Source organism: Zonotrichia albicollis, chromosome 7, assembly GCF_047830755.1.
Source record: "Zonotrichia albicollis isolate bZonAlb1 chromosome 7, bZonAlb1.hap1, whole genome shotgun sequence".
Taxonomy (NCBI): Eukaryota; Metazoa; Chordata; class Aves; order Passeriformes; family Passerellidae; genus Zonotrichia; species Zonotrichia albicollis.
Genome location: NC_133825.1, coordinates 9,662,278 through 9,689,972, shown reverse-complemented (window position 1 = coordinate 9,689,972; position 27,695 = coordinate 9,662,278). Strand labels below are relative to the sequence as shown.

The window sequence follows — 27,695 nt, the reverse complement described above, 5'->3', positions numbered from 1 at the left end:
TTTAGAAGATGACCTTTGTTCTCATCCTGCGAATGAGCTGCACATTCCCATTGAAACTTACAGGGATTTCTTAGAGTCACAAAGTCCCACTTACAGCTTTTTGCTGTGGTTTCGAAGTGCAGAAGGGCAATTCTCCATCCACCAGCTCCAGACTGCACTGCCTCAGGAGCACGGCCCACTCGCCAGCTTTGGCCCACTCGTGGCACTTCTGGAGGAGGAAGAAAGTGCAATTGTACAATTCCAGCCAATCAAGAAGGAAGAATGGGACAGACAAAACAGATCCAGGCGTTCAGCTGGAACTGTGGAGAGTTTGGGTCCTTGCCAGTTGGACGTGTGTCCCCAGCTGCAATCTCTGGGCCTGCAGCAGAGTCTCACTCACCTGCCAAAGCAGAAAGCTCAGGCGCTGTGCTTGCAACGGGCTCGTCTGATGCAGAGTTGTCAGAGCAATGTGAGGGCAGAGCCAGCCCAGCTGGGCCCAGGGCTGAGCCCAGCAGAGCCCTGGCAGAGCCCAGAGCAGCCTCAGCACCCACAGGGCCTGGCTGCAAGGAGAGAAAGCAGAAACCGCCCATCAGCTGAGGGCTCCTGTGCCCTTGTGCCAAGGCCTGCGGTGCCCAGGCCATGCTGGCTGTGCCCAGAGCTGTGCCCAGAGCTGCCCATCCCTGCTGCCTTTGGGAGCAGAGCAGGAGGGCAGGACATGTGCCCAGCTTGCAGCCAGCCATGGCACATCCAGCCCTCAGCAGCTGCCCAGAGCAGGATGCTCCTGTGCTCGCTGCCAGCTCCCAAAAGCTCTGATCCCACCCTGCCAAGCACACAGGGACCCACCTCACGCCACCCACGGCTGGAAGAAAAGCTGCTCCCAAACCATGGCCTCAGCCTTCTCCAAGGGCACGGCCCATCCATGCCCACCATCCACACTGGACCACCTGGAACTTTCCACCTAGCTTCCTCTGGAAAAGAAACAACACATTGTTGAAAAGAGATTATATGCAAAAAGGGAAAACAAGAAAAATGGTAAAAACTCTTATCTCTGTCAGGGCCTTGAGGAAGGCCCAACTCCTGCATGGTAGGGAAAAACCCAGCCATGTGTGAGGGAAGCCCACACTTTCTCTCTTCCCCCCTGCACTGCCCCCCAAAATCACGGTGACCCCAAAGCAAACAAGGGCAGTGGAGCAGCCCAAGCCCTTCCTTGCCTGCACAGCAAAGGAGCTGTGCACAGGTTCTGGAGCCCCACCTCTGCTCCCACCATGGGGCTTTGTTTGTGTCGGGCTGGCTGCCCCAGCCCCAGCCCGGGGCACGGTGGGTGCTGGGGGCTGTTGGCAGGCCCAGGAGCCCACTCCCATTTCGTACCCACCCCAGCCCATGCCCCAGCCCTGCCAAAAGCAGCTGGGCAGTGACTGAAGAATGAGCTGCATCTGCCCCAGCAAAGGGGGAGCCTTTGGTTCCCAGCCAGGCTGTGCAATGCCCAAATCTGAGAGTATTCCCCTGCATGTGGACTCATCTGCAAATTCACTGTGGAGCCTGGCTTTGAAGAAGGTGCCAGAATCAAAGTCCATCATCTTCAGCTGGCCAGGCTGAGGAAGGGCTTGTCATCCTTGGTGCCATCCTCTGTCTCTCCAGCAGCAGCAGAGTATCCCCACCCGGTACAGCTTCTCCAGGGGCTCTTTCTCCTTCCCTGGGGGCAGACCAGGCCCTCAGGGCTCTGCCCAGGGCCCCAGCTGTCAGGGAATCAGGACAAGCAAAACCAGCTGGGATGGTGGCCACCAGTGCTGGGCAGAGCAGCTCAGCTCCAGCACAAAGGCTGCGTGTTCCCATCCCATGACCCTGGTGCAGTGACACAGGCAGCACAAAAAGGGCTGGGTTCCTTTGCTTCTGATTGCCAAGGCATGTGTGGAGCTGGAACTTACCAGTGCCCTGGATCAAAGTGTGCCTGTGGCTCTCTCCCCTCTTCTAGGGCAGATTAATATCCTGCATCCAAGGATGACAGAACAGCTCTTCTAATGAGGGCCTTTCCAAGTCCAGCATGGATAAACACCGCTTAATCAGATCTTGGCACTCTGGGCAGAGAAACCAAAACCCACTGGTTAGTTGGAGAAGGCTCCTATTGGCTTTGCCCCACCATTACCATGCCCAGGTCATGCTGGATGTGCTCAAAGCTGGGCCCGAATATTCCCATCAATTCCCTGTTTTGGAGGAGAGCAGGACATGTGCCACCTCCTCAGCAGCTGCCAGTGCAGGATGCCCACAAGCCCGCTGCTGGCACCCAGCACTGGGATTCCCCCCGTGCCAAGAGAAGAGGATCCACCTTGAGAGAGCCTTTGTGGCAGCGAGAGCTGATGGTCCCAGCTGATGTTCTGGCCCCTCCTGAAAGGGTGCTCCCCACAGACCATCTGGTGCAGCAGGATGCCCAGGGACCAGATGGTAGCTGGCTTGCCATAGTACCGGCCAAAGTGGATCCATTCCGGGGGGCTGTATGACCGTGTTCCTATGGAATACAGATGGAGTTCATCGGGGGATGCTGCTGCTCCCAGAGCCTGGCCCCAGCATCCCTGGGCATGTGGGGGCTGCATCAGTGGCACACAGGGTGAGCACTGCCCTCTTGCCAGCACCTGGACTTGTGTACAGACTTGGGGTTGGAAAAGAAGCCACTGGTGCTGGAAGAGGGCAGTGGAAGCCCTGGCAAGGCCTGACCATGACAAGGAAGAACCCACCCAGTGCTGGGAAAAACCATGCTCTCAGCCTCCCTGCCTGCATTGCCCCAAAAAACATTATGAACCCCAACAGACCAGGTGAGTGGAGCAGTCCAAGCCCTTTCTCACCTGCACACCAAACCGGCTGGGCACAGGTTCCGGTCCCCCCTGTCTGCTACCCATGGGTGTTTATGTTGGGCTGGCTGCCCCAGCATTAGTTCTGGGCAGAGTGGGGGGGCCAAAGGCTGCCAGCAGGGCTAGAAGATGGCTACCCACTCAGCCCTGAGTTTCAAAAGAAACTCAGCCGAAGACTCAGTGCCATGAAGGGAAGCAAAAGAGAGAATCCCTGCTGCCACAGCCAGCTTTGGCTGGGAGATGTTGGGTCATGAGATGCTGGGCCCAGGAGCCCTGCGTGGGCTCACCTGCAAAGTGAGTGTAGGCTGTGTCTTGCAGGTAGGTGCCACAGCCAAAGTCAATCAATTTGGCCTGCCCGGTGTCCAGGTCAACCAGGATGTTCCCTGGTTTGATGTCGCGGTGCAGGACCCCACAGCTGGTGCAGTGCCGCACGGCCTCCAGCACCTGGCGGAACAGCACCCGCGCCTCCTCCTCGGGCAGGAACCGCCGTGCCCGAATGAAACGATGCAGGTCCTGACACCGCTCTGGCCGCTCCAGCACCATCAAGATGTCCTTGGGGAGCTCAAGCCACTCCAGCAGCTGGACCACACCAGGGAAGCCAGTGGACACCTTGGCCAGCAGCACGATCTCCAGGGGTGCGCTGGTGCCGTCGGGCTGCGGGAGGAGCACGATGCCGTCAGTGGGGCTGATGCCGTGCCAGGCCTGGGGAAGCCTTCAGCCAGGCCGGGATGCTCTGCGCCCTGTCCTGGCCCCACGCCCGCTCTCCCTCGGGGCGTCCTGGCGGCTCCCACCGTGCCGGGCCCCGGCTCATCCCCGACCGGCATCCCCGGCTGCTGGCCCCGCTCACTCACCAGCTCGCCCCAGTGCAGGACGCGGTTCCGTGGCACCCTTTTGATGGCCACCTGCAAGTCAAGGAGAGCAGCGGGCTCAGCTCGCCGCCTGCCCTGCCCAGCCCCATCCTCTGCCCTCCTCCTCCTCCGCCCCTCCTCCTCGTCCGCCGCTCACCGGGGCGCCGTCCGAGAGCCGCGTGGCCGCGAAGACGCTGCCGAAGCCGCCGCGCCCCAGCAGCGAACCCAGCCTGTACTGCTCCTTCAGGCCCTGCTGCGCCTTCCCTGCGGGCGGGACGCGGCTGTCAGCGCTCGGCCCGGGGCCAGCCACGGCCCCCGAGCGCCCCTCACCCGCCCCGGGCCGGCCATGCCCAGGCGTTCGCTCCCGGGAACGCGGCACGGGAGACTCGGGGCCAGCGGCCGCGCTGCCGAGCGGCGGAGCTCGGGCCGGGGAAGCCGCAGCGGAGGCGGCGGGAGCGGCCGCGCCGCGTGTGTCCTCCGCGGGCCCCGGGAGGAGCCGGGGCCGGGGTCGGGACTGGACCCTGCCTCGGGGCCGGGGCCGGGCTCGGGCCAGGCGGAGGCAAAGGGCGGCGATGCCACCCTCGCACCAGGCACTGATGCCCGCCCAGCAGCGCCACCGCCAGTACAGCCAGAGTCGAGCGGAGGCGAGACCGCGGCGGGACGGCCGGGGCCGGGCACGGGGCAGCCCCGCCCGGGGCCGGGGGCGGGCCGGGGGCATGGCCCGGCCCTGCAGGGGAGAGGGAGGCGGGGTGAGGAGAGGGACGCCGGGCAAGGGACCCCGAGAGAAGGGTGCCCGACAGCGGGAAAGCGAGAGAAAGAGAGAGAGAAAGAGAAAGAAAAGGAGAAAGACTATTCAAAAGTATCTGTTTTGGTGCTGCCGCCGCTACTGCTGCCGCTGCCGCTGCTGCAACTGAAGCACCGGGGCTGTTCGTCCCCGTGTCCGTTCCCCGCTCGCCCCACGAGCCCCACGTTCGAGCCCCGCGCGCCCCGGGGACAGCCCCTCCGTCTGCCCAAACACGGGAACTTTGCAGCCTTGAGCCCGGATGCAGAGCCCTGACTCCTGCGCACTGGCACAGCAATCCCCTCGCTCGCTGCTGTGCGTTGTCCTTGCTGAGGGTCAAACACTGTCGGGGCACCTTCCCTTGGGGTAGGATTCCTACCTGAGTCCAGCACTGCCCTTACATCTCCAGTGTTGCTTTCCTATAAAAACAGGGGAAGGAAAGCTGTGTGTGGCTCATGGTATTTTAGGGTGTCTAAAAATCACTAAGTCACCTATCTTGGAGGTGCTGTGCATCTGGAATTACTGGGATGGAGAAGCAGTGCAACATGGAAAAGGGGAGCATAGAAATAAATAGAGGAAAACATCTTGGATTGTTTCTTTCATTTTCATTTCACTTCTGGAAAGCTGTTTCAGTTTTCCAGGAATCTTCTTTCTGCTCTTCCCAAGAATCTCTCATGGAGAGCAAGGTCGAGGTTCTGTATGTTATGTTTGCCCAATTATCCCATCAAAAAAAACCCAAACAATATTTAAGGTAGCAACTATTTTAATTGAATAGTTTAGAAAATATATAAATAAGGGATAATTTGGTTCAAATAATAGCGCATAAGCAAAAACAACTGCGGGGTACAGAGTGCAGGGTTCAATGACCCTTGCCACTTCACGTACAAGCTTGCCAAGTAAAAGTCACCCCTTATATGCCATGTGTCAATGCCATCTCCTCCTATTTTCGGTTCGTCACTTTTCTGCCTTCGCCTTCATTACCACCTTTACCACGCAGGCGCCACCACTTGGTTTGGTGGTCGAACAAGTCTTTGGGGGTCGTCACTGATGAAGGCCCTGTAGTCTTCTTCGTTGTCCTTTAATTCACCTTTGGGTTACACATGCGCACCAAGCCAGTACAATATAAGCCAAGACTAACATATCACTGCATCTACATATCAAAGCAATAAGTCCCTTAAAATTAGCATTTTCCTGGACCCAACCAGATTCTTGGTCATTTTTAGCCACTGTATCTTCAGCTTCTTTCCTGTGGTCCTTGAGAACATCTGCTGGGAAGGGGGGGTGGGTGGAGCCCCTCCTTTCCATCTCTTCTTTGGCATTACAACTTTTAACTATTAACTGTTTTATCATTCTCAAATATTAATTACTGTATCAATATTGATTACTGTTTTAATTTTTATCAGCACAAATCATACCTATTTATCACAGTGGTATGTTCAAGTGTTCCCCCAGTTATTACAGTTAACTTCTCCCCTATGTTGTGCTCTCCTACCCAAGTGTCCCTCAAGGAATTCCCTCCCTCCTCACCAGATTTTTCCCTGTCTGTCAAGACAACCCAGCCCCTTTGGCCCATCCATCAGCCCAAACCCTACCCTTTGTTCCAGAAAGTTAGTTCCCTGTCCCTCACCCTAAGATCCAATCCCTATCCCAACACTCTCTCCTCCCCTTGTGCTGATTTGTTGTAGCCCTCAAAACCACACCCCAAGAGTCACTTATTGGTTACTATATGGTGTCCACCTCCTGTTTTTGAAAGATTTTAAAAACCCGTGCACAGGGGTGCTGGAGGTTCTTTCAACATCTGTTCTCTTTGGGAATTCTCAGCTGTGATCCTTCCCCCTGCCTTTCCTGATGAATTTGCTGCACTTTACACCACAGAAGAGCCTCCTCTGCTTCCTTCACTCGGTCATCCAGGGTTCTCTACTGCTGGCATTTGGCCTAGAGGTTCTGGCTCAGGCAAAACCCTAACCTAGCCAGTTCCCCACTCCTGCCATTGTCCCTGGAGCATCACAGAGCTAGCCAGGGCTGCGGAGGGCAGTGACAGTGACCCACGCCCTGGCATGTCCCAGCCCCCAGAGCCACACCTGCCAGGCCACAAGCCCCAGCCCTGGTCCCCACTGCGGCCTCAGGGGCTCCTGGGCATCCTCACCCTGGGTGCAAAGGCAGCCTCAGGAGCCCCCCAGGGCGCTCTGGATCCAGGCTGCAGACACCCTAAAGCCACCATGAAAGGGACATGGATGGGGACTGCAGCTGGATCTTGCAGTGCTCATCACCCCTGACTGCTCTCTAAGTGAACCCAAACCTCCTTTGCAGCACCTTGAGCACATTTACCCTGCTTGCCCCTCCTGGAACGTGGTGTTCCCACATCATACACCAGCTCTTTGCAGGGAGTGACCAGCTCCCAGCTGCTCTGCTACCCTGGCCTTACTTTCTGTTTGCCAGCAATGAACTTAACAGATACACTCCTGAGAAACCTAGCACAACATTTGCTTCTCAGGAACTTGTCGGATCTCAAGATTTCAGCCTGATATGCTGAGCCACCGAGACCCTTGGGGGGGCTCGGGACTCCTGGAATGTTGCCAGAAGTGTCTGGTAGCTGGACTTTAACCCTACACAGGAGACGACAAGGATGAGGGCTTCACCGGGTGAATGGTGAAGGGATTAGTTAATTAGAGGGTGAGACACAAGGTTTAGGATTTATATACAGGGGGGTTTAGAGGAGTAAGATGGAGGAATTGGGGTGTGTCCTGTCCTCCTCCTTCTTCCTCCTCTCCTCCATCTCCTTTGGCCACGGTGGCACCTTTCTATTGGTTATTACTAAGAGTACACCGAGTTATAACAATAGATGGTATTGGGGAAAAATGATAAATATTGTATACGTAGCAAAGGGTATAAAGATACGTGGCTGCCCGGAGGGCAGGAGACAGAGTGTGCCCATGGCTGACTGCTGTGCGGATCTCTGTTGGGCTGAAAGAACATTTTTTAGATAAACAATTAATAAACATAAAACCAGAAAGAAGAACTGAAGCCTCTTCTCGTCCTTCGATACGCGGGCAGCTCAAGGCCACCCCCGGGCCTTTCAGGCCCCTCAAACAGCCGAGATAAACCGGCACTTGGCGTCCCTGGACGGACCACGAACCACCACAACCTTTCGGGGGAAGATAAACCGGACATTTGGCTTCCACTGGGTGAGCTCTGACCACCACAACCTTTCGGGGGGACCACCACCACCTTCAAAGCCCTGAAGAAAAAGAGAGAGAAGAAGAGAAAAAAAAAAAGCCAACAGAGACTGAAAAAAAAAAAAAAAAAAAAAAAAAAAAAACAGCAGTCACTGAGAAATCCACCTCTCAGTTTCTGCCGAAGAATATTCGTAGCAGAACAGCCCGGACTGGAACCAGAAGGCGCCCTGGGTCCACCTCTCGTGATCTGCTGGACAGATCGAGACGTCCAGACTGCTCTGGCGACAGATTTGGTAAGAAAGCCTGAAAATAAGAACATGGGAGGCACACCTTCCCAGGAACAACGGGAAATTTTGTCCACCTTATAAGGTGTGACACAAACATACAAAAATTAATTAGCTCTGGCCTTAAAAGGCCGAGAGGAAAACCCCCGAGACGCACCAGACGTCCGGGGGGGGGCCCTCGGAAGAGGGGGGAGCAGGACTCCGGAAAAAATTAGCTCTGGCCTTAAAAGGCCAGGAAGAAATAACCCCGAGACGCAGCAGACGTCCGGGGGGGGGACTCTCTGAAAGAGAGAGGGGAGCAAGGCTCCAGGAAAAAATTATTAGCTCTGGCCTTAAAAGGCCGAGTAGAAAATGCTCTTGGAAAAAAAAGAGCAAGAAATATTATTAAAATACCCGGTCCCAAAACCCAGAAACCCTGGGAAACTCCCAAAAAGCATCCAAAAAGTCCAGAGAGCATGGAGGACTCAGGAGCAGCAGAGGGAGAGCAGGGGGGAGGAGAGAGGGGATCGGGGGAGGCGCTTTCTCGCAGCCAGGCAGCGGCGGAGCAGGCGGGGAGCGCGGGTAAAGAAAAAACAAGAGACGCGTGTTCAGATACGGCTTTGCTAAGCTCAGGGCCGGGGGGTGCAGCGGCCCCGGGGGCCGGCAAGGTAGCAGAAACGCGCGCGGCGGGCGCGGGTGCCGGCGGGGACGGCCGCACACATACTGACGAAAGGCCACACACACACACAGCGTCGGAGGAGGAGGAGACAGTCAGGGGCAGACCGAGGGGGGAAAATTCAGAGGCGGAATAAAAAGGGAGAGGAAAAATTACCTCGGGAGAGACACAGAGCAGCTCGGAAAGCACGCATGCGCCGAGCGCGGGCGGGGGCGGGCCAGACCCCCGGTGACGTCTCAGGCGAGGAGGGGCCCTCTCCAGACTTGGTGCCTTTGGTAAAAACCCTCGGGGTCCTAAGCCTCTCCCCTCCTGGGGAGGCTTGTGTGTTTTCTAACCCTATTGTCAGTTGAATCAAAAAACTAGGTAACCCCGGTCTCAAGAAAGCCTGCAAACAGCAACAATCGGCTGAATGAGAGGCAGCTGTGTTCATGGCTCCCAGCCACGGAGGCCGGTGACAGCGCCACTCGTGGGGGAATGACCGAAGTGCACGACATGCCTTTTCCTCAACAAGATATAAGAAGAAACGAATACTCAGACAAAAGTCGGGACTCAGACTGCAAAGGACAACTCAGAAGAGAAACAAGAGAAACGGAAAGACTCTGGGGGGGTTTTCTCTTTGGGGTCTTGAATATTTCTGTATAAGAACGAAAGACTCTGGGGGGTTTTCTCCTTGGGGTCTTGAATTGCAATAGGCAATGGGGCAAATTTACCTATTACAGGGGAAAACTGACAAAGGATCATATATTGATCAGCTGGTAGATTTCTTTGACATTTCTCCCATTTGGAGAGGAATTTTAAGGGCAGATTTTTTTGACATTTCTCCCATTTGGAGAGGAATTTTAAGGGCAGATTTCTTTGACATTTCTCCCATTTGGAGAAGAATTTTAAGGGTAGGATTTTATGTTTTAATAGTTTAAGGTTTTATATTGTAATAGCTCTCCTAGTCCTCATCCATGTCGTCCCAGATGCCATGAATCGGATTGTAAAAGAGGTTTTCTTGGAGCAAACAGAAGGGGGAGATGTCGGATCTCAAGATTTCAGCCTGATATGCTGAGCTACCGAGACCCTTGGGGGGGCTCGGGACTCCTGGAATGTTGCCAGAAGTGTCTGGTAGCTGGACTTTAACCCTACACAGGAGACGACAAGGATGAGGGCTTCACCGGGTGAATGGTGAAGGGATTAGTTAATTAGAGGGTGAGACACAAGGTTTAGGATTTATATACAGGGGGGTTTAGAGGAGTAAGATGGAGGAATTGGGGTGTGTCCTGTCCTCCTCCTTCTTCCTCCTCTCCTCCATCTCCTTTGGCCACGGTGGCACCTTTCTATTGGTTATTACTAAGAGTACACCGAGTTATAACAATAGATGGTATTGGGGAAAAATGATAAATATTGTATACGTAGCAAAGGGTATAAAGATACGTGGCTGCCCGGAGGGCAGGAGACAGAGTGTGCCCATGGCTGACTGCTGTGCGGATCTCTGTTGGGCTGAAAGAACATTTTTTAGATAAACAATTAATAAACATAAAACCAGAAAGAAGAACTGAAGCCTCTTCTCGTCCTTCGATACGCGGGCAGCTCAAGGCCACCCCCGGGCCTTTCAGGCCCCTCAAACAGCCGAGATAAACCGGACAGGAACTCTTTGGCAAAAAAACTCCACTAATCCCTAGTTTTTGCACAGAGAAGGAGGTCCTGACAAAGCATAAGGCACAGGCAGGGCTCTGGCATACGAATTCCTGAGCCACAGGATTCCACCCATTGTTGTTACTAGCTGTTTTGCTGATATTTTAGAGCCAGTTCTGGACAGGGGCTGCTGCTGACAGGGTAGGAAAATTTGGAGAAAAAAAGGTGTAGGAGACAACCAAAAAAAACCAAGGGGGGAAACCCTTAGAAATACAGAGCACAACAGAAGTGCTTTGAGATGGTTCAATAGAAAATGCCACCAGCAGTGAGCAGAGCCCGAGGTTGCTCACTGCCACCCCAGGGGCTCCTCAGTCCCCTGCTGGTTTGTGTCTGATGCAGCCCTGCCTGGAAAGGGCTCCAAGCTCTGGTGCATTCTTAGCAGCACTGAAAGAAGAGGTGAAGCAAAGAGCCATTTTCTGGCCTGCCTGCAAACTCTTCTCCTTCAGTGCCACTGCCAGAGATCATCCCTCTGTCAGCTTGGCACTGTGCCTGCTGCATTCTTGTCCCTGTCCCTTGCATCAGCTCCTGCACATCATCAGCACTCGCTGTCTCACATCGTGAACAGAGAGAGCTGTGTCAGAAGAGCAAGGAGTGCATTTTCTTGGCCTTTCTAACAGACACAAGAAGCATGAGTCCAAATAACTTTGATGTTTGTTCCTGCCCTCCTTTTCGCTAAGTCTTTTCTGCGTTAATGCAAAAGCCTCTTTTCCTACATGGATGGAATGATCTGGAATTGGCAGTTGCCTCAGGCTGTCAGGCACCATTGGAGTTTTCTCTTGTCTCTGATAAGGATTTGGTGAATTTTCCATTGGTCCCTTGGTGGTGTCAGCATGGGCTGAGCTCAGTGGCCGACCCTGCTGTCCCCAGGGGATGCACTGGGACGCCAAGCCCCTCAGGGCTGGGATTCGGGGGAGGGCGGGCTCGGAGCGCCCGGAGCCTGGGCCCGTGAGGAGCTGCTGCTGGCGCTGGCGGAGCTCAGCCCACTGTGCCGAGCAGCCGCGGCCATGGAGACACAGGCGGGAGCTGTGGCCGAGGCCGGCAGGCGGCCCGGGCCGGCTCGCAGCTGCGAGGCCGCCGGCAGCCTGTGCCCTGCGGCCGGGGCCGTGGCGGGCGATTTGCGGGCAGGGCTTTTCCGAGCCGGCCGCAGTGTGCTGCCTCCCGTGTGGGCCCGGCTGCGGCAGAGGCAGGCGGGAGCGCGGTGGGGCCGGCAGCGGCGGGCAGAGGCCGCAGAGAGCAGCAGCCCGGCCGGGCCCGCTGCGGAGCGGCACGGAGCTGCCGGGCAGCCCTCGGCCGTGTCTGTGCGCACAGGGCAGGAGCAGAGCCCGGAGCAGAGGCAGGAGCCACGGCAGGAGCCGGCCGTAGCGGCAGCTCGCCGTGCCCAGGGCCACAGCCGCAGCTCTCCCCTGCCGGCCACAGCAGCAGCCGCTCGCCTCCGAGGCTCCGGCGCTTCCCGGAGACGAGGGGCCCGGCCCCCAGCACGCCCTGGAGCCCCGCAGCGAGAGGAGCAGCCGGCGCCGCAAAGGGCAGTGCAGAGGGTGCAGGGTGAGGAGGAGGACATGAGGCTCGCTCTGGGCCGCGCTGGGGCAGCTCTGCCCTCTCGGCCTTCACCTTGAGCCCTTTGCTTCTTTTCCATGAGCCCTGATCCCCGTCCTTGGCCAAGGGCCCCCGCAGCCCTTTGCAGGGCTGCAGGAAAAGCTGCCTCGGTCACAGAATCACGGAATCACTGGCTTAGAAGACAGACACTTTAAAAATGATCGAGTCCAACCTATGGCCTAATACCTCAACTAAAGCACGGCACCGAGTGCCCCATCCAGTCATGTTTTAAAGGCTTGCAGGGATGGGTGAGTCCACCAGCTCCCTGGAGAGGTCTGTCCCAGGAAGAACCAAGATAACACTGGGGCCTTTTACCCCCTGGTGCTTGGAGCTCTGGAAGTTTGTCTTTCTGCTTAGGCAAAGGCCATGGAAGAGGACTGGGAAAAGTAGTCACAAATCAAGTCGCCTACAGAGCTCTAAATTGATGTGCAAGGAATACAGAAAAGATAGAAAAGAAAAAAAGGCAAAACCCAAATGGCATCAGCAAAGTCTTGGGCATGAACACATAGCTGCAAAAAGGGTCTTCTCAGCCCTATTTCTTTGTATTTCTGGGAACCAGAGGAATCCTGTTTGAGCCTCTGGGGAGATGGGTTTGGGAGGTAAAAGTTCATTTCTTTTTTCTCCTTGGGGCAGCTCCTGGTGCTAGCATCAGCTGAGCCTCTCTCCAGACTGATGCCTGTTCTGATTGTTGCAGCAAAACAACTGATGGCAGACAGAAGACACGGACTCTTGCAGAGAAGTGACTTTTTCCAGTGCCAGCTGGGAGTGGGAGTCAGAAGAAAAACTCCCAAAAGCACAACTCCATTGGAAGATTGTCTTCCTTTTCATTGCGTAAAGAAGCTCTAGATCCACTAGTGAATTGTCAGTTGTTTGTTAAGGACAGGAACTTCACTTTCATGATTTTTTTTCATGTGCTTTGGAAGTGGATGAGGCTATTGTTCATTCACAAACTCCTGACCAAAGTTGTCGGATCTCAAGATCTCAATCCTGAGATGCTGAGCCACCGAGACCCTGGGGGGGGGCTCGGGACTCCTGGAATGTTGCCAGAAGTGTCTGGTAGCTGGACTTTAACCCTACACAGGAGACGACAAGGATGAAGGCTTCACCGGGTGAATGGTGAAGGGATTAGTTAATTAGAGAGTGAGACACAAGGTTTAAGATTTATGTACAGGGGGGTTTAGAGGAGTAAGATGGAGGAATTGGGGTGTGTCCTGCCCTCCTTCTTCTTCCTCCTCTCCTCCATCTTCTTTGGCCACGGTGGCACTCTTGGATTGGTTATTACTGAGAGTGCACCCAGCAATGAGAATAGATGGTATTGGGGAAAAATGATAAATATTGTACACGTCACAATGGGTATAAAGATAGGTGCCTGCCCCGGAGGGCAGAGACAGTGTGCCCATGGCTGACTGCTGAGCAGATCTTTGTTAGGCTGAAAGAACATCTTTTAGATAAACAATTAATAAACATAAAACCAGAAAGAAGAACTGAAGCCTCTTCTCGTCCTTCGACCTGCGGGCTGCCCCAAGGCCACCCCCGGGCCTTCCAGGCCCCTCAAACAGCCGAGATAAACGGACACTTGGCGTTCCCTGGGCGGACAGAGACCACCACAAAACCTTTCGGGGAGATAAACCGGACATTTGGCTTCCACTGGGTGAGCTCTGACCACCACAACCTTTCGGGGGGGGCACCACCACCACCTTCAAAGCCCTGAAGAAAAAGAGAGAGAAGAAGAAAACAAAAAGCCAACAGAGACTGCAAAAAAAAAAAAAAACCCAGCAGTCACTGAGAATTCCATCTCTCAGTTTCTGCCGAAGAGAATTCGTAGCAGAACAGCCCGGACTGGAACCAGAAGGCGCCCTGGGTCCACTTCTCCTGATCTGCTGGACAGATCGAGACGTCCAGACTGCTCTGACACCAGATTCGGTAAGAAAGCCTGAAAAAATAAGAACATGGGGGCACACCTTCCCAGGAACAACGGGAAATTTTGTCCACCTTATAAGGTGTGACACAAACATACAAAAAAAAAAAATTAGCTCTGGCCTTAAAAGGCCAGGAAGGAAGACCCCCGAGACGCAGCAGACGTCCGGGGGGGGGCCCTCAAAAGAGGGGGGAGCAAGACTCCGGAAAAGATTAGCTCTGGCCTTAAGAAGCCAGGGGGAAATGCTCTTGGAGAAAAAGAGCAAGAAATATTATTAAAATACCCGGTCCCAAAACCCAGAAACCCCGGGAAACTCCCAAAAAGCGTCCTGAAAGCCCAGAGAGCATGGAGGGCCAGGAGCAGGGGGGGGGAGAGGGGGGACCGGGGGAGGCGCTTTCTCGCGGCAGCCAGGCAGCGGCGGAGCAGGCGGGGAGCGCGGGTAAAGAAAAAACAAGAGACGTGTGTTCAGATACGGCTTTGCTAAGCTCAGGGCCGGGGGGTGCAGCGGCCCCGGGGGCCGGCAAGGTAGCAGAAACGCGCGCGGCGGGCAAAACTCGCAAGAACCCGGGAGGGCAGAATCACAAACCAACGCCAGGGCGTCTGACCCATGCAGCGAAATTAGGGAAATTGCGCAATCCCAGAAAGGCTGCCGCGAGACGCAGGGGGCGCGCGGTTGTGACGCAAAAAACCCGGAGCGAGTCGCGGCGGGCGCGGGTGCCGGCGGGGGCGGGCCTCACACACTGACATAGGGCCACACACACACAGCGTCGGAGGAGGAGGAGACAAGAGTCAGGGGCAGACCGAGGGAGGAAAATTCAGAGGCGGAACAAAAAGGGAGAGGAAAAAATTACCTCGGGAGAGACAGAGGGCGGCTCGGAAAGCACGCATGCGCAGAGTAAAGAGCGCGGGCGGGGGCGGGCCAGACCCACGGTGACGTCTCAGGCGAGGAGGGGCCCTCTCCAGACTTGGTGCCTTTGGTAAAAACCCTCGGGGTCCCAAGCCTCTCCCCTCCCGGGGAGGCGTGTGTTTTTTAACCCTTTTGTCAGTTGAATCAAAAAACAGGTAACCCCGGTCTCAAGTAGGCTTGCAAACAGCAACAATCGGCTGAATGAGAGGCAGCTGTGTTCATGGCTCCCAGCCACGGAGGCCGGTGACAGCGCCACTCGTGGGGGAATGACCGAAGTGCACGACATGCCTTTTCCTCAACAAGATATAAGAAGAAACGAATACTCAGACTGCAAAGGACAACTCAGAAGAGAAACAAGAGAAACGAAAGACTCTGGGGGGTTTTCTCTTTGGGGTCTTGAATATTTCTGTATAAGAACGAAAGACTCTGGGGGGTTTTCTCCTTGGGGTCTTGAATTGCAATAGGCAATGGGGCAAATTTACCTATTACAGGGGAAACTGACAAAGGATCATATATTGATCAGCTGGTAGATTTCTTTGACATTTCTCCCATTTGGAGAGGAATTTTAAGGGCAGATTTCTTTGACATTTCTCCCATTTGGAGAAGAATTTTAAGGGTAGGATTTTATGTTTTAATAGTTTAAGGTTTTATGTTGTAATAATTTTCCTAGTCCTCATCCATGTCGTCCCAGATGCCATGAATCGGATTGTAAAAGAGGTTTTCTTGGGGCAAACAGAAGGGGGAGATGTCGGATCTCAAGATCTCAATCCTGAGATGCTGAGCCACCGAGACCCTGGGGGGGGCTCGGGACTCCTGGAATGTTGCCAGAAGTGTCTGGTAGCTGGACTTTAACCCTACACAGGAGACGACAAGGATGAGGGCTTCACCGGGTGAATGGTGAAGGGATTAGTTAATTAGAGAGTGAGACACAAGGTTTAAGATTTATGTACAGGGGGGTTTAGAGGAGTAAGATGGAGGAATTGGGGTGTGTCCTGCCCTCCTTCTTCTTCCTCCTCTCCTCCATCTTCTTTGGCCACGGTGGCACTCTTGGATTGGTTATTACTGAGAGTGCACCCAGCAATGAGAATAGATGGTATTGGGGAAAAATGATAAATATTGTACACGTCACAATGGGTATAAAGATAGGTGCCTGCCCCGGAGGGCAGAGACAGTGTGCCCATGGCTGACTGCTGAGCAGATCTTTGTTAGGCTGAAAGAACATCTTTTAGATAAACAATTAATAAACATAAAACCAGAAAGAAGAACTGAAGCCTCTTCTCGTCCTTCGACCCGCGGGCTGCCCCAAGGCCACCCCCGGGCCTTCCAGGCCCCTCAAACAGCCGAGATAAACCGGACACAAAGTGCCTTTGGAAGATGGCCCACGTGGCAGTTTTCTCCCAGCCATGGTACTTGTGGATATAAGAAAGCAAGGGCAACAGTACTTGCAGCCAAAACCCAGCAAAGCTTGGCTCAGTCAAAACATCTGGAGGAGATAGAGGCCTCCAGCTGTTCTAGAAATCAGCAGAGTTCCAGACGAATGGTTGTGTAAGCACTAAGTGAAGTCTCTTTGCCTGGATCAGGGCCTTACTCAGCTGAAGAAGCAGAAAGATCATCAAGGAGCTCCCAAAGGCCCATCACATCCTTTTGATTTTGCTCATCTTGTGTAAGTTTGCAACTAAACATGTGTTTACAGTTGAGCTAATGAGAGAAACACATAAGTAAATAGAGGCTTTATGGTGGGGCCATGACATTCCACAAGAGGAATCACTGGTGTGCATTTCATTGGACCTCTCTAAATCCTATAAAAGTATTGTAGCCCTGATTTAAAATAGGCCGATATGAACCAACTTGGAGAGACAGAGACTAAAATGGCTTATGGTGGGTTTTTTTAAGAGTGAGAAAAACTACCTTAAAGGTGTTGTTTTATGACATTTTAGAATATACTACCTGAAAATTACCAACTGCAATAAATCAAGAGTTTAAAACGGCGTGTTTAGGTATATGAATAATTAAAACCACAAAAATGTGCAGATATGAATGCATGTTTTCATAAAAATCATGAAATTATAGACAATAAAACACATGCCCTGAACTGCAATGCAAAGGCAGGTAGAACTGTACTTGAATTAGCTCTTTTTAGATTTCTGGAGTTGTTCCTTGTGAAGAGGAGCGAGGTTATTGCTGAAGAAAAGTGGCACAAGCAGGACGGGGCAGCGTGCCGTGCTCCGTGCAGAGGCTGCCAGGGGCTGCCCGAAGAGCGCCCTGCTGCAGCCAGAGCCCTCCTGGCCTGGGGCCCGGGAGCAAAGGGCCAGGGCAGCCACCTCCTGCTCTTCCTGGCCCTGCCACCGCTCCCTGCTGCTGCTGCTGCTGAGGGAAAGAGAAGACTCTCCTAAGGCCCCATGAACGAATGCACTTACACAGCCCTGGGGATGCCAGTGAAGGAAACCATGTGTCACATAATGCATGTGTGACCAGTGTCACCAAACAACACCAAAACATGGAATTGTTGCACCTCTCTAGGACAGGCAGAAATTTAAAGAATTAACTGGAGACTTGAGGGCAGAATAGGCCGGAGGAGGAAAACAACTCTGAGGGAAAAAAACCCACCATACCTGGAGGGGAAAACATCTCCAGCTGCTCAGAATTGGTCAAGGGAACATGTCTCTAATCCTCTCCTGAAAGGGATGCTTTTGATGAGCTTTGCACCTCTAATGGCCTTGGACCAGAACCAGGAAGACGCAATTATGTAAATGTTAGATAGATAGATACATAGATAGATAGATCTCATTTCTGAAATCTCTCGTTACTGTCCTGTCTGCTGCTACACACATCAGAACTTGGTAGCCAGTGCCCTGCTCAACTACAGTCCTGAGATTGCTCTCCTGTTGCCTCAAAAAAACACACTCTTGGGGTATCTGGAGTGTGTGGGTCCTTATGTAATGCAATCAGACCCAGAGCATTTCTGGGAGCTGCACTCTTTGTGCATCTGTGCTTGGGCAAGTTCTTCTCTTGGACTCGACCACACTGGTGGTGCTGAAGTGGCTGGAATCAGAAATGCAGCCCAGCCCCTCCCAGCTCCTGTGATATCTGAGCACCAGCTGGAATGCAAGGGCATTGATTTCCTGCTCAATTCCCAAAAAAAACACACACTGATTCCCTGAGCTGCAAAAAGGCACGAGCACTACTAAGCTCAGAGTGATCTCTAAGGCCATACTGCCTGGCCTGGAAGCACAACAGCTCCTTCTGCACCAAGGTCCCTGCACAGAATGATGTGTTCTCATGCAAAACTACTGTATTCTCCAGAAGTGACACCTTGGAAATTAAAATTCTAGCAGACCCAGTCCCCGTGCTATAAAAGGGCAGAAAATAATGATGAAAAGAGCCTTAGTTGGGAGAAAAAGTAAATGAATAAGCCTCTTCCTCCAACCAAACAAAAAATATCAAGGAAAATAGGGGGTAAAGTCGCTTCCAAAAGTGGCTCAAATATTTGGATGCACTGAGGAGATGCTGAAGGTCCCTCACAAGGCTCCCCTTGTCCAGGCTAAATCTCCCTCAGCACCTCCTCCCTGGCCTTGTGCTGCACCCCTTGCCCAGCTCCCCTGTCCTTCTGTGCACACGCTGCAGCCCCTCCATGACTTTCTGCTTCCCAGGGCCCACAGCTGCACACAGCACTCCAGCTGTGGCCGCAGCGCTGCCCAGCACAGGCCACGCTCACTGCCCTGCTCCTGCTGCCCCACTGCTGCTGGCACAGCCACCGTGCCCTTGGCCTGCTTGGCCCCCTGGCCACACGCTGCCTCATCTTCAGCTGCTCAGGGCCGCCAGCCCTGCGTCCTTTGGGCCCACGCAGCTCCCCAGCCACAAAGGTGCCCATTGCACTTCAGATCCAGCAGGCAGCATTGCAAGATGGCCTTCCTCTTCCAAGCAACACAAGACAGCAGTCAAGGACTTGCAGCTTCACCCCCAGTCTGTCCTCCAATGCACTTGCCAAAGCTGCAGACTTCAGCGCAAAATGGATCAGCAGAAACTTGCCCCTTTATGCTGTTTGCAGCTTCTCAAAAGCCAAAAGGTAGTGGATCAACAGTGACTCTACTAGTGAAGAACGACTCAAGAAAACTGCAGAACACTTCGACAAGCCAAAGACACCTTTCCAAAAAGGGAAAAGAAACCAACAACGCTTTTTGACCCTCCAGCACTACCACGTGTGCCCTTGGCCGTAACACTGCAGAAGCCCAGAGATGGAGCTTCCTTGAGCCAACCAGCCACAAGGTGAGCTGGAGCCCCCAGCTCTGCACTGCCCCAACAGGACAGGTCAAAGGCCAATTTATAGCTGTCACTGCCTGCAGGAAATGGCTACGTCCTGCCGGACTCGAGCACTCAGCATCCTTGGCCAGACACAGCAAGTGCTGGCTGCTCAGACACTTGCACCTCTGCCTTGCACTAAAGTCAGCACCCCCCACAACGGGCACTTACTCTCTTGGAATGATGAGCAGGCCATGGTGCAACCATGGCTGGACAAAGGCGGTGGTCATCTTTCTCGTTTTCCTCCTCTCTGCCTTCTTCTGCAATAGTAGAGAGAGCCAGGGGAAAGATGGCTCTTGCTCTTGTCACCTGTGGCAAGAGAGAATCATAGGGGACAGGCAGTTTCTTGGTGCTTATAACCCCATTTCTTCTCGCATCTACAGCCATATCTTCTAAGGAGAGTTCATCTACATTGTTAACAATGGCATTCTATGTCACTCCAATCTCTTCCTATGTGCAAAAAGACTCAAAATAGTAGATTGAGAAGGAAACACCATATACAGCAAAAAGCGCAGGAGCAAGATGGTGAATCATTATAGCATTGCTCTGCAAGTTTGTAGGATGTGCTGCAACACCAGAAGAAACAAGGCTTTTGTAAGTGTGCAAGTACCCACCGAAAAATGCCTCAAGCTCGAGGATGCTCCTGCACTGAGCAAGGCCTAGGGCTGCTCTGACACTCAGGCCTTCCATGCATCAAGGCAACCTTCTGATGTCACTACGACAGGGTGGCAACCATGCCCTGACATCACAAAGGGACAGCTCTGTGTTGGTCTGTGAATTTATGCATAGCAATAACCAGCCTTTCCTACAGCAAACACAAAAGAGCCTGGGAAGTTCTTCTCTGTCACAAAGCAGAAAAAATTCCCCTCATGGGCCAAACCCTGTTCTTCAAGGGATCCAAGAGTAACTCCAAGAGTGCCTCAAGCACCTACCCCAGCTGAGCACTCAGATGGGACAAAAGCAAAGGAAACCAGACCAAGAAAATGGCCAAAAGCATTGCCCACCTGAGAAATGACCCACCCTTTAACATTTTAAAGATTTAGTAAACCCTTAGAAAGGACTGAATAAGGAAAGATTGCAACACTGGGAGTCTCTGTGACTAGCAGCCACATGCTCATCTACAAAAGGGATGCTCTGCCTTTTATACCCTTAGCCCCTCCCAATGTTTTGTCAGTCAACTCTTTCTCTGCTGTCCATTGGTGGAGATTACTTTCTTGCATCCTGACTGGAGGTCAGGTGTTGTTACACCCTGCCTGCTGGTCACAAGCCAGCCCTCCTCAAATGCCCTGACTGCCAAGGCTATTACAAGGGGGACAGGAAAGAGGACTATGGGAGGACATATTACAATAACAGCACTTTACATTTGAACATAGTATCTATCCACATAATAGCTATCTCTTAATTGTGAGAGCCAGCTATTACATTACTCACCTATAATGCACAGAACCAAGAGAGAAGGCACTGTTGGCATAACAGCTGAAATCCTTCCTAACAAATCTCCCCACATATTTGCACATTTATTGGACATGGCCAGGACTCCTGTGGATGTACATCTCTGCCTTTCTTTCACTTTGGAAGAAGTCAAACTGGCAACTTGTGGGGAAACCAAGGGCTTTGTGGGAGCTGCATTGCTCTGCACACACCCAGGCCACCCGTGGCACAGAGCTTTGGTGACTAAAAGGATAAACTAGCTGGAAAAGGTTTTATTTTGACTTTCTTACCTGCTAACAGAAGCTGCCAAAATGAAAGTTTCCAAGCAGGGCCTGATCCCTGCTGCCAGCTCTGGGTTAGAAAGGAGGCATTACTTTGTTTCAGTGCTGGGTGCACAGGGAGTAACTTCCCTAAGCCCTGCACACCCAGCAATCCCACCTACCAGTTTTTATACAGGGAACTAAGACATATTCAATACTTTGCTGAAACTCATAGGCTAAACATTACCTCAAATTTATTGACATATTTCAATCACTTCTCAGAATTTGCTGACATCAGAATAGGAGTGTCCTGTAGGTCCCTGCTGGTCGTTGACACAGGTTCAGGAGGAGATCCATGCACAAAAGAACCTAAGACACAACTGAGCTTGCAAATTTATGCCATTAGTTGCAGTAGCAAATAATACATACCAACCCCTGGATTCCCAAAAAACCGCTGAGCAGGAGAAGGAGATGGAGCGTGGCGCTCGGCAGCAGGGGCAGGTAGCAGGTAGGCAGTGCACTTCCAGGACCTCCCCTGGATCAAAACACTGTGCATCTCATCCTTCTCACCCTTCCAGCTCAGAACCAGGCCTTGTATCTCCTGCTCAGGAGTGGAATTTTCCCAGTTACAGCATTGGCTCACACATGCCTGGCGTGTGAGATGATGGCTCAGGATGACTCCATGACTCTCTGCCACCAAGGGCTCCATTATGCATTGTTCCCCTTTCAGAGCTTGATTGCCCACCGATTGACCAAAACATTGTTTCTCTTTCTAGGGTCAAGGTCCCACCTGTTAAACAAGACATTTTTCTTCACTGTCTTGTCAACCTGCTCAAACATGGATCAAATACGGCAGGGCTTCAGGCACGATTCTGGTTCCTGACACAGTCATTTGGGAAATAGTCCCATTCCTCAAATTCTCCTTTGGTGGTCAAGAGCCTCATAAAACACTTTCTTCCCTTTGAATGCATTCCAGCTACCTTCTTAGCAGGAGCACTCTCCTTATTCTCAAGGCCAAGATAGCCACTTGCACACAGTAAGCACTGCAGTGGGGGAATACAGGCTTCAGCACTCCTGTTAAAGCTAAAGGAATTCAAAAGACTATGTGTTGGAGATTTTTTCAGAAATGGCTTAGAAGGCAGCTGTGAGGAGTAAAATTCTCACAGCCGGTTTCTGTAAACAGCAGAAGTTCTCAGGTTGTTTTTAATTACAAGTAGAAGTGACAAACATGAAGACCTTGAGAACCTTGCCTATCAGAGTTCTCAGGCAGTTTTCTCATAACAAGTAGATATTCTATCTTTGGCTGTTTTGGGAAAGCAAAAATAATTTTGAGAACCCAAATCTTGGTATTGGAAACATAAGGAGGAGTTTGTGTGTTACCTCTGACCTATTGTGAGCTCGGGTTTGCAATATGCAGGAACTTAATTAACACGGTTATAAAAAGTGATTGATTGAGTGAATAAACGGAGTCGATGCTGATCAACAAGGATGGGTCTTCTCCCTCCATCTTCAATAACTATGCCCTGTTTGTTAGACTTAATGCCTCTCCTTCCTATTCTGAGAATCAAACACAAGTGTTTCATCAATACACCCTGCAAGTGCTTTTGCTGAGTGAAGCCACATTGCTGTGTCAATAAAGCAGCTGGGACTCAGTTTCTTCATGCAGGGAAAGCCAATTCTTTATTCACATAACTCATTTTTATACTGTTTTCACAGACTCGTGTTCAACTTCAACTGGCTGGTAGTTTCCTTGCCACACAATTTATTGCTTAGAAGGTGTATTAGTGTGTACATGTTAAGACTCTCTCTTTTTAAGACTCACTCTTACTCGGGTGATTACATTTTTCTTTCATGGATGCTCATGGGACTGATTTCTTTTTTATTAGAGATGCAAACAGTTTTCTTAGCACAATAGCTTGTTGTGCTAACTAAACTCATGACTATTCCCATTGGAAGTTAGCTGGCTGCACGTAGAAGACGTAACAGGCTAGCTGGGAATTTACTATAGCAAAGCCTGATTTTACAAGGCCTTTCTTTTCTAATAACCCTACCTGTGTGCAACTCATTATGACTTCCTTTCAGAAGTTAATGAAGAAAACACAAATTGCCTACTGAAACCCTTCTGCCCCCTTCCAAATCAGTTCACCCCTCAAGCACAAGCCTCAGGCACATCCCTGATGTGCCTCTCTCCCAGCAGCTCAGAGGTGCATTGCACAGCGCTTACTGCGCGCCAGAGAGCACAAAGCAGGCTGGCCTGGTGGGCCTGAATATTTCTGCCAAACACTCTGCATCTCACACCTTTGCTCTGGCTCAGTGCAGAACTGCAGGATTGCAGGCGCTTCCTCCCAGAGCTGCGTGAGGCGCTGGCTCCTGCAGATGTGCCCTGCCAAGCTGTCCCTGCCTCATGCTGGCCTCGCTTCGCTGGCACAAGTGCCGGGCCTGAAGGAGCTGCCCTGTGCTCCAGCCTGCCGAGCAGCCCGGCTCCCTGCCCCGGTGCCCAGAGTGCTGCACACACAGCTGGCCTTTGCCAAGAGTTGCGGGGCAGCCGGCAGAAGAGGAGGAATCCTCAGCCAGCCCAGCGGCCCGCGGCTGCCCTTGGCCTTTCCCTGCTCCAGGGCACACTCCAGATGGCCAATGTCTCCAGGCCGGGCTGTGCCCAGCACGGCTGCACTTCCCCTCGGCAGCAGCCAGCTGCCACCTGGGCTCTGAGAGCAGAGGATTCACTCGCTCCCAGCAAGAGGCACTCAGGGCCCGGCTGCTGCCTCTTGCAGCTCCAAGGGCCTCCTTCCAGCCTGCCTCTGCCGGGGCTCAGGCTGCTCCGGCCTCTGCCGGGGCTCTGCTGGGGCTCGAGCCCGGGCAAGGCCGGGCCCCCTCTCACCTCACAGGCGCTGACAGCTCTGCACCACAGGAGACCTTCCCGAGCACCCTCTCTGATCTTTCTGCTTTCTCACTTGAGCAAGGCTCTCCTCTAGCCAAAGAGATTATTGCATTTAGGGGTACAAATCCAAGTGGCAGGAATCCCAATGCTCTCCAGTCACAGCTGAAGGCCTGCATCTGCACAAGATGTTTGGGCTGCCTCATTCTTCCTTTGGTTTTGCCTTCAAATGCCATTGCCCTTACTGTCTCAACTAGAAATACTGCAGCTGTGCCATAACCAGCCAGTGGGTGATATTCCAAAGGCAGTGCGGTCTGGAGAGGATGAATGATATGAAGTCCCCTCCTCACTTATGAAACCATACAAAAGAAGCCACATGTGTGACTTAGCACCAATAAAAAACAATTGGTAATTCAGAAGGAAATGTTGAATTTTCTGAAGGGGTCAGAAGGAGGAGAATCTTCCAAGTGAGTTGATGTTTCAGAAACTTTATTAATTACAACTCTAATCTATAATTCTATGCTACAAATCTCTTTAGCAACCCTACTCTACAATCCTACTCTAAATTGGTAACAGAGATAACATCTTGACATGATTGCTATGTTCTCGTCTCCCAGGGTTAGGGTTAGGGTTAGGGTTAGGGTTATGCTTAGGCTTCGACTTAGGCTTATGCATAGGTTTAGGTTTAGGTTTGGGTTTAGGCTTAGGCTTAGGCTTAGGCTTAGGTTTAGGCTTAGGTTTGGGTTTAGGCTTAGGCTTAGGCTTAGGCTTAGGTTTAGGCTTAGGGTTGGGTTTAGGGTAAGGGTTAGAGATAGGGATAGGGTTAGGGTTTGGGGTTTGGGTTAGCATTTAAGGTTAGGGTTAGGGTTTAGGTTTAGGATTAGGGCTATTCGTCTTCTTCACAGAGTTGATGAGTTGTGCCAGGATGAATGGTGGCTTGGCTGAAGTTACAAATGGATGCTGTCCACCGGAAAAAAAATACAACAAAGAACAGTGAACCATTACTTTCCAAGCTCATTGCTTCAGGGACTCAATCAGGATACATCAAGTTCCTGGAAAGACCCAGAAAGAGGAGCAATGCGACCATCTGCTCCCCAGTCATCCCCAGTGTGCAAGACATTGCCATCACAGGCAAACCTGGCCCAGAATCCCACTCATCTTTTATTGTGATTTCTTCATCATGCTGGGATTTTTTCCCTGCCAATGCTCTAGAAATGGTGCTTTCTGTCCCTGGGTTTTCTTCCTTTCAGGAAACTCCAATGACTCACACAGGCCCCTGCCTTTGAAAGATGGGTACTGTGCTAATTCCCACAGGGACAGAAAGCAGTGTCTGCCTTTCCATGCCCTGCCCCTTGTGTGCTGCATGGCACCTTCCTTCCCAGCAGGGCCAGCCCAGTGCCACTGGGCCCTGCAGTTCCCTCTCTGCCACACAGCCTGGCAGTAACCCTGGCGCAGTTCCCGTCTGCTTGAGCGTGCCAGGCAGCAGATGGGGCTGGGACAAGTCCCTCCCAGCTGTCCCTGTTTGCGTGGCAGAAACCTCTAAGGGTGGGCTGGGGGGCACAAACCAGGGCCCCTCAGAGTGAGCCCCCCACAGCCCCTCCTGCCCACAGCCAAATCTCTGACCCCTAGGCTGGGACTGGCTTCCTTGGGTTCCTCCACCACCATTTAATGTCCCTGTACCCCGCATTGCTCTACTTCAATTCTTTTGCCTTTAGATAAAACTGAACACTCCACCAAATCACAAAAGAGGGCAACAGAAATAGTCAGAGGACAGAGCACCTCTCCTGTCAGGAAATGCAGAGGGAGCTGGAGTTATTCAGTTTTGTGAAGAACAGGCCCCAGGGAGACTTTATTGCCACGTTCCAAGACTTCAGAGTGGCTTTGAAGAAAGTGGGGGACATCTTTTTTAACAGGGCCAGTTGCAATAGGATATGGACAAATATTTTTAAACACCAAAGGCATCTAATCAGAGGTCTAAGGAAGAACTTGTTTACTCGGAGCATGGTGCAACCCTGGCACAGCTTGCCCCAAGAGTTTGTAGGAGCCCCATCCCTGCAACCATTCCAGCTTTGGTGGCAAAGGGCTCCGAGCAACCTGATCTGTTTTAAGATGTCCCTGCTCATTGCAGGACACTTGCACCAGAGGACATTTACAGGGCCCTGCCAGCCCAGCCCAGTCTAGGATTCCTCACCATTTTCATTTGAAGAGCAGCAAGAGTGGAGGTGAGGAGGAAGGGGGCTCATCTGATGCCTTGGACTTGAGTGGAGGAGGAGCCCATCCCTCAGAGCCTGTTTCACCTGCAGCCCCTTCACATTTTACCTGCAGGAGCTCCTTGGCAGACCAGCGCCGCTCCTCGTCTGTCTGCAGGCAGCAGCTCAGGAAGTCACGCAGCAAAGCCGAGAGGAGCTTGGGCTGCCGCAGCTGTGGAGTCCCTACTGTGGCTATCAGGTGTGTAGCCTGGAGAAAAAGGAGACACCAGGCTCCACCTCCTGCTTTCACATCTCTAAGGCTCTCCCAGATCCCTTTGTTTAACCTCTGTTCTTCAGTGGCAGTTTCTGCCCTGGCACAGACCCAGAGATGACTTTCCTTTACCAACCAAAAACCCAAACCCCAATGCAGCCACAGCTTTTCCACCATCCCACAGATCTTGCCTTGGCAGCTGATTTCATTGCCTGACGTAGTTAGTCGGAAGTACATCAGCAAAAGGACATTTGCATCTCTGAGGATTCATGCCAGCTTGAGAGACTTTTTGGAAGAGGGACTTTGCTATACTAATTTCAAGGGTTAGTACATGAAAGGCATCTCTGCAGTGCTTGTTGGTCCTTTAAGCGCATGTGCCCTAGAACAAAACTCATCAAGCTTTTTGTGCTGTTCTTGAAAACAATGGTAATTGGAAGAAAAGAAAGGAAATCCATCAGTTAATACCCAGGTAGGGAAACAAACATTTACAATCTCCTTTCAACACAGACACATTAAGATGCCTGCACAAATGTATTGGGATGAAAATGCCTGGTTGGGTACACAGAAGCCACCTGCAGCTCTGTCTCTCAGCAGTCTGAAAATTTCAGCTTCCCATTTTTGCAGCAAAAGAAAAATTGTCTAGGTCAGAAGAAGGAGAGGTTCCATCCCTATGGTCACCCTCCAGTCATTTGGCTACTCAAGACAATGCATAAATGGTAGGCTCATCCCAGAAAGCGCCAGGAAACAAACAGGAGGTTTTGGCAGGCTCTCCGCATCACCAGGCTCTGGCTTGGTGACGTGCAGAATGTTGCTTGGGCTAGGAGAGAAACAGGGTCTCTGAGTGTCCTGGGGTGACGTTATGATGCTTGTATATCCCCATTCATCTGTTCTGTGCCTTTAAGACCAGCTCTGAAGAGTGGAAGTTTTGTTTGGGTTTCTCTTATCAGGCACACAGAGGAAAGCGGTACATAAGGCTGTTTTTTTTCTTCCAGCTTCAGCTTGCTGCTTTTGCTTGCTCTCTTTTTCTGCTCTTGCTTCTGCTCTGTTTTCTGCCTCTGCTTTTTAGCTAGTTCTAGCTAAACAGTCCACATTGCTGCCTGGACTGTTTCTCCTCTCCTGTTTCTGTGACCATCTCGAACCTGCTCCGGACTGGGACCCGGGAACACCGAAGGTTTGGCTGCAGCAGCTGGCCCAGCGCCGGAGGGACTGAGAACAGAGCAACCACCCCCCGAAAGAGACTTTCAGATTTTGTCATCTTTCTCAGAGCGGTGTCATCGGGTATTGCTCATTTTGTGTGCTGGGGGGTGCGGGGACAGTCAAATAAACAGGTTCTTTCCACCTCTCTCCCAGGAATTTTTTCCCGAACCGGTTGGGGGGAGGGGCCGTGTGGGTTTCGCTTTCTGGAGGGGCCTTCCTTTGCAGATTCTTTAACAAATTTGCCCTAAACTTGTACACTGAGTGTTTCAGCAGCACTGCACAAGAAGCAGAAGACACTCTGTGCATTACACCCTCATGCCCATGTTTCCCAGTGAGAAGAAACTGCACACAGGGTTAGGTTCCTCTCTAAAGACCACGGGTTTAGAAACTTTGTTGGGTTTGGGTTTCCTTCCTTCATTTCTGGAAAGATAACAACACTTTTAAGATGCTTTTTTCCTGTTATTAAGGCCATCTACACAGACAAAAGAACTGGAACCACTAACCCAAAG

General features: G+C 52.3%; 2 protein-coding genes across 2 annotated transcripts in view; both read right to left on the bottom strand.

Annotated features, from left to right (window-relative positions):
* Nucleotides 1–27,695, bottom strand: part of LOC141729587 (uncharacterized) — a 146,304-nt gene that overhangs the window by 18,712 nt on the left and 99,897 nt on the right. The window lies entirely within an intron of this gene.
* LOC141729528 (serine/threonine-protein kinase pim-1-like) lies at nt 3,000–6,358 on the bottom strand. The gene is made up of 4 exons (XM_074544236.1): nt 6,351–6,358; nt 3,828–4,191; nt 3,674–3,724; nt 3,000–3,476 (listed from the first exon to the last, which is right to left on the bottom strand). Exons 1-4 carry the CDS (start codon nt 6,356–6,358, stop codon nt 3,000–3,002), a joined length of 900 nt encoding a protein of 299 aa, XP_074400337.1.

Coding starts and splice junctions, on each gene's coding strand:
- LOC141729528 (XM_074544236.1), bottom strand. Junction 3,725..3,827: donor GGCTCTCGGACGGCGCCCCG/GTGAGCGGCGGA, acceptor CTTGACTTGCAG/GTGGCCATCAAAAGGGTGCC. Junction 3,477..3,673: donor TCCTGCACTGGGGCGAGCTG/GTGAGTGAGCGG, acceptor CTCCTCCCGCAG/CCCGACGGCACCAGCGCACC.